Source organism: Phoca vitulina, unplaced genomic scaffold, assembly GCF_004348235.1.
Source record: "Phoca vitulina isolate PV1807 unplaced genomic scaffold, GSC_HSeal_1.0 scaffold21, whole genome shotgun sequence".
Lineage (NCBI taxonomy): Eukaryota > Metazoa > Chordata > Mammalia > Carnivora > Phocidae > Phoca > Phoca vitulina.
Genome location: NW_022589724.1, coordinates 28,905,948 through 28,912,559, shown reverse-complemented (window position 1 = coordinate 28,912,559; position 6,612 = coordinate 28,905,948). Strand labels below are relative to the sequence as shown.

The window sequence follows — 6,612 nt, the reverse complement described above, 5'->3', positions numbered from 1 at the left end:
GGGCAGAGGGAGAGGAAGAGAGAATCCCAAGCAGACTCTTGCTGAGCATAGAGCCCGAAGCAGGGCTCCATCTCAAGACCCTGAGATCACGACCTGAGCCAAAACCAAGTCTTACACCTAACCGACTCCACCACCCAAGCGCCCCTTAACCTTTGGGACTCTTTGAGACTTTGATGAAATCCATGGACTTTTCTTCCCCCAAATTGAACACTCGTGGTTTGGCCAACACTTTAGGAACCCCTGAAGCTCATGAGATGACCTATAAGGCCCTGCCCCCGGCTCTACCTCCCCACATTCGTGTACCTCCACCTATAGCAGGGCCTTTGCACGTGCTGCCCTGCACAAAACGCTCTTCACCCCTTTGCTTGGTCAACTTTTGCTCATCCTCTGAGTCTCACCCTTCCCTGACCTCCTAGATTAGATTAGGTTGCCCGGCTAGACATGTTTCCCTTACCCTGAACTTCTCAGCACTGATCACAGTGGTAACTAAGTGAGCCCTAGCACATGTCATCTGGCTCTCCCTACGCTCAGTGTTGATATTTACTGGGTGACTCTGTGAGGTCCCTCCGGCCGTGACATTCTGTGACTGATCTCTGAATATGTGAGTGTGTTGTAAGAAAATACCAATCGGTGCTTCTTGTGACACACAGCACAAGATGTGCCTTTGCCTTGGATGAGTTCCTCTGGGGCTGAGCAGGGAAGTCACTTCAAAGCGGGGCCTAGAGGGCTCAGAAGACTGGCTCCCAGACTTTCTGCCTTAGTGCTCTGCTGGGCCTGACCTCCAGGCTGGTCATTCCCCTTTGTTTATGTCCTGGACTGAGCTGGAACTCCCACTTGGAGCCTTCCCACAGTGCTTGGCGCTTCCTCATATTGTTGTATTTTTCTCCAGAGGGGAAGTGACCAACATCAGACTTTCCTCCTAGCAGACAAAGTCCATGTACCAAGCCTCGTGTCAGCTGTTGGGCACCTGTCTCTGGCTCCTTGCCTCTGGGGGAGGTGAATGTGCACAGTACAGCAATCACTTGCTTTTCCCATGATTTCTCTCTTAATTTCCCTCAAGAAGTGATCGGTGCCCTGCAGGACTCCCTGACTCACGTTCCTTCTGAATCCAGTAGTGTCTTGTGTGGAGGGGAGGGTTCTCTGTAAAATGTCTCATTCAAAACTTCGGTCGTCACATATTACCTCCCTGGTTTAGGTCACTTTCCACAATCGAAATGTGATTCTGATGGTACAAATGTTGTAAATGAAACTTTATTTGCACTAAAGGAATGAGTTGTTTACCAGAATATTGCAGCAGATCTTACTCTGATATGGGGGGGGAAATCCCTTGTGAGAGTAAATAATTTTTCTTTAACATATCTAGAGCTGGATGTTTACAGATAATGAAATAATAAAAACAGCAAGAGTAGCTGTTCTTTAAGAGGGTCTGCTGTGTGCCAGGCACTTCTTCAATATCATATTTAACCTTTAAACTGCCCTGTGAAGTAGGCAGCATGATTTTACACATGTTGCATAAGTGAAAAAAATCAGGTCCAGAGAGGTTAAGTTCTTGTCCCAAAGGTGCCCAGCTGGGAAATGCCCACAGAGATTCGGATCAGGCCAGCTTCCCTCCAGGACCAGCACCTTCCCCCCGCTCTCCTACCTTCTCCAGTCATGAGGAAATGGGTGGCGGCTTTCCTAGCCAAGGATAGAAATGGAGCTGGATCCAGCCATCTCACCAGCTCTGTAGCCCTGATCCACTCCTGGTCCCATCTGTGGAACAGGGGAGGAGTTTGGTGGGCCTTGCCCTTCTGTGAGTGATTTGGGCTTGTGGTAGTGATACCTCAAGGAGTAACTGATAGCATGTGGCCAAGTAGGATGTGATTCGAAGCAGTACCTACGTCCACGGCATCCTTGAAGCATTAATGCGAAACATGGACCACATCATCCTGGCCATGCGGGGAGCGTTCTACTTCTGGTAGCGTTTCATTGTTGATTCATCTCATCTGTTAAGAGTCCCATGTTGCCTCCCTAACGTGTGGACTGGAGATGGGTCCCTTGCCACATAACCTAACCTAACCTAACAGTGCTTTCTTGAGAAAATGCATCTCAATTTAGAAACAGTTGATTTACTGATGAACCTTACAAATGAACTAGAAATTTCCTTGAGAGAACAGCGCTGAAATGAGGACCTTGTGGTTCAGCTGCTTCTCAAGTAATCATGGCCTCCCCAAATGATTCAGATGTAAACTTTCTGGGGGTAGTAAAGATAAATAGAATAGCCTGTTCTTAAGAATTCCTGACTAAATCTTGGCTTGGAAAATGTTTCTCATGGCACACCCCAAATTGGTCCATTTCTAGCTTTCAGCTCTCTGACCACCTGATTCCCCACTCCTCCCCCAAGGAAAGGCAGCATTGAAAGTGTTTGGAAATGCAGTTCACTCTGAGGCTGCTGCTGTGCCGATGAGTAATAGAGTGTCAAAGGAAGGCCAAGGAAGAGCTTCCTAATATAGACGGACGGACGGATGGGGACGGAGACCCACCCGTAGGTCGATAACAAGCCTTTTCTTCTAGCTTCCTCCCTGGGACTGAAGGGAGTTTGAAAGGCAGGAGGCAAGGACGGCTCTGAGCAGAATTCAGGCTTTTCTTGGAAGGGTTTGCCAGGGCTTGCTGCTGCTGGGTGATTGGGATGTGGGAGAGATGAAGGCCCTTTCAGCCGGTGCCTCGGTCCTTACTCACTGTTCAGTGAAGACACCTAGGCTTGGAAGGGCCCTGTGAGCCCCTTACTTTAGAATGGGCAATGCTGCTGAGAAACAGAAGCCCCGGAAACGAAGCCGTCTGTGCCCTTGGAAGCAAGGTAAGCAGGCCCTGGGCTTTGGCTCCTGAAGGAAGGAGGCAGCTTTGCACTGGGATATTTTGGCTCCGAACCAAAGCTAGAACTGCTTGGGAAACACCTTCCATGCCAGAAAGCTCTGCAGGTCAGCATAGTTTAAAGAAAATGGACAGACAGCTCTCCCAAGGAATAAAATGATTCGTATCTCAATGTGATATCACAGCTTGGCTGAGAATGAAGTTCGGCTTGAGGTTTGTGTTCAGTGCAGCATGTGTCCGTTGATTGAACATTTTCAGCTTTAAAAAATATCCCAAATAAAAATTTTGATATCCAGGGACGCCTGGGTGGTTCAGTCGTTGGGCGTCTGCCTTCGGCTCAGGTCATGATCCCAGGGTCCTGGGATGGAGCCCCACATCGGGCTCTCTGCTCCGTGGGAAGCCTGCTTCTCCCTCTCCCACTCCCCCTGCTTGTGTTCCCTCTCTCGCTGTGTCTCTCTCTGTCAAATAAAAAAAAAAATTTTTTTTTAAATTTTGATATCCAGGAGTTTGAATCTTTTGTAACAGTTTGGTGAGAGAATGTTATTAATAGCTTTTAAATATATAGCATCTTTCTTCCAAAGAATTCAGAGTGTTTTCTGTAAGAAATCTCATGTTTGCCCATCCTAGACGCCCATGGTGCACACCCACTCTGTGTCTCTTAGGGCTTGTGTTAGCGTCAGCTCCGGGGAGGAGGAAGCCAGGGGGACCACGGGCACTGCCATGGTGCGCTTGAAACTGGGGGCCCATGTAACCGTGTCCCAGGGCCATTTGGCCTTCCAGCCGCCCCCGGCTGCCTTTTTCACTGTCATTAACCCCGCAGGCCAGCCCTTGGCCTTCCGGACTCCAGGTCTTGGCTCTTACACCTCCACTTGTCACCTTTAAAAGCAGAGCCAGCACTCAACCCACAGCAAGACAGTTTGACTGCAACTGTACGTATGGGTGTGTGTTTACGCGGAAAATATAACCTGGAGGAGAACATACGGAAATGTTAACAGCAGTTATCTTTTGTGGTCCGGTTATGGGTAGTTTGTCTTTTTAAAAGGGAAAAGTAGGTAGGCTGCTAATTTCATGTCAAGTTCCTGCGCCTCTGACTTTCCATCAGTCATTCTGTCTCCCATGTTACCGTGAAACAAGTATTCCCCAGCGGTCTTTGGGTCCTGGTTTGAACAAAACAGTGATAAAGACATTTGGGGGACCGTTCAGGAAATTTGATATGAACTGGGTTGTAGATGATATCTGGGGACTGTTGCTTATTTTATTATGTCCGATAATGGTAATGAGTCATACAGGAGAATATCTTTCTTCGGATAGTCATGCTGAAGTATTTAGGGGGAAGGGTTATACTGTTTGTAATTTTACTCCAAAATGGTTCAGGTGAATGAGTGCATACATACATACAGAGAAGCAAAATAGGGTAAGTTTAACACACGTCAGAATCCAGGTAATGGATATATGAGATTTGTTATACTTTCTTTCATGTATTTTTACTAATGGGGGGACCCATTAAAAAAATGGTTGCTGGTTGCATCATAGTACTGTATCCTTCAGAAGAATGAATCTTAGCAGACATGTTCTTTACGGAGGTGGGTCAGGATCCAGCACTCTTACTCAGTGCCACGTGAGCTGGTATCTCTAGCCACCAATAAGAAAATCGTCATAAAAATCTGGTAACTCAGAAGCACCACTTATTATAACAGGAATTTAATATATTTACTTTCAGATAGTCTCTGGTTTTCCTTAGAAAAATGTATGAGTTAAAACTTCTTGAAATTTCCATTGGAAGCAGCTGAGTTTACAGACAAAATTAAAGCCAGCCTCTGTGTTTTATTCTGCAGTTTGTGCATTTGTGTTCAGTAGTTCCAGCAGAGGAGTTGTGGGAGCACGGTGAGTGATAGCTGGCATTGCAGGGTCCACGGTAAGTTGGGGTAAAAGAAGGAGCAGCTCCCTGCCCTGATTTCTAAGTCTGCATGGATCCCCTTAACCAGGAGTATGTCTTGGCCAGTGTCAGGATTTGTTTGTTTGTGCAGATTAGACCCTGGGATAGCAGTTTGTCTCCCTAATCCAGAGTCCAGTGAAGCCCTGCCAAGGACTCACAGTAGCAAGGGCGTGGAGTGGTCTTTCCTAGTTTATCTCTGTCTTTAAGGGTTGTTGATGTTTTGGAAATAGGATTTTAGAGCAGTATTTAGGAACCAAATTTAGTGAATCCCAGACACGACTGTGACCCTGGTCTGAGTACGTTTTCCGTAGTCCACACTCAACATGACTGTGAAATCTCAGCGTGTGACTGATGACTCCAGGCTCCAACGCAGAACAACATGGCGTCAGTGTCTGCTTTTGGGGCAAGTGAACGGTAAACACATCTTTGTGTGCATTTGATACGAACAGCCCAGGCTGCCCCTGACTTCTCCATCCTGTCTGTTGCCGTGTAGTGGTAGGGGCTCCTGGGAATACAGACTTTAACCAGAGTCAGATATTTGTGATTAGGAAGGTCAAGCCCAGAATACATTCCGAAAGCAAATTTAAAGGAAATCGTTATCTGCGCTTTAGGTCATTTACATTTCTGTTTCCAGGTTGTGCGCCTGGAAAGTTGAAAAATTAAAGTGACAGAATACTAGTTAAAAAACATAAATCGTACCACCTCTGCCGGCTGTCCCCCTAAGGAGCATTTTATACCTGGCAGAGAAATGTCTCTGTAATGATTTTAAACAGTGTGCCATGTGCACCCTTTGAGGGGACTCACATTATGCTATTTCTTATTGTTTTTCTCATAGCTCTCAGAACCCAAAACATAAGGAGAAAGCAGCACTGCTCTTTTTGGTTTTACAATACCGGGTGCTTGCAGTGGTTGATAAATGTGAGTCTTCTGTAATAGCACAGTGAGTCCTAGCCGACCCCATGCCAAAAAAAAAAAGAAAGAAAGAAAGAAAAGAATGGGAGGTCGGAGAAGGCAGTGGCTTCCAGCGTGATCCTGGGAGGCCAGCCGGCCAGAGGTCTGCCCCACACTTGCTGTCCGACCTTGAGCGCTCGGGTTTTGTAATCCCAGATCACCTCATTCCCCCACTGCACCCACCTCCCACGGCTTCTCCAAATGACTGTGTTTTCCTGTGTAATTTCCTTATAGCCCTCACCACAGGTATTTTTTTATTGATCTGTTTATATACTACCTGATTGTAAACCGCCTGAGGGCTGTCTGTCGTGGTCGTTGGTTGTTACCGGGTGCCCTCCGTGAGTGCACTCGGTGACGAAACGTGCTCCCTGGCTGTGTTACCACGGCTATAAGTGAGGTACGAACGGGGAGCCTGGTTCCTGGTGTGTGGTAGGTGCTCAGTAAATGCCAGCTACCAGTGCTGGCGGGCGTATGGTGTTTACGTGGACCTGGAAATGCTCATTCATTGTCTTTCTCGGCTCAAAGAGGAGACATGGGGGTTGAAAATAGGTACACCTTCCTCTATTCCACAGCAGTTCTGAATTTACAAAGAGTGAATCTATTGATGGTTGTTCACATTTGCAAAAGATTGCTTTACAAAAAGCACTTAAATCATAGTGAACATTTAGTTGCTGATTCATTGAACCAGGCACCTGGTGAAACCTTCCATTTAGAGCTAAATTGAACTCCAAAGTACACCTATAATCCTGCCCTCTCAGAAGACTTGTTCATTGGTTCTTCTTGAGAATTAATTTGAAGGGTTGCTTACAATGGTCATTTTGGCTCCTGGGAGTATAACACAGGCAGAAGTTTCCTGGGGAATTAAAAATTGCAGC

At 46.8% G+C, this 6,612-nt stretch overlaps 1 protein-coding gene across 8 annotated transcripts in view; it reads left to right on the top strand.

Moving 5' to 3' along the window:
* The first annotated feature begins 376 nt into the window (after nucleotides 1-376).
* The window catches only part of RAPGEF1 (Rap guanine nucleotide exchange factor 1), a 117,228-nt gene continuing 110,992 nt past the window's right edge, over nucleotides 377-6,612 (top strand). For 3 of the 8 annotated variants that reach the window (XM_032419102.1, XM_032419100.1, XM_032419099.1), the window contains exon 1: nucleotides 377-2,836. In XM_032419102.1, the coding sequence (XP_032274993.1) occupies nucleotides 2,773-2,836 (64 nt within the window). In that variant the 5' untranslated portion in view covers nucleotides 377-2,772. The remainder of the gene's footprint in view (nucleotides 2,837-6,612) is intronic. The other 5 variants (XM_032419104.1, XM_032419105.1, XM_032419101.1 and 2 more) reach the window with 4 other exon arrangements.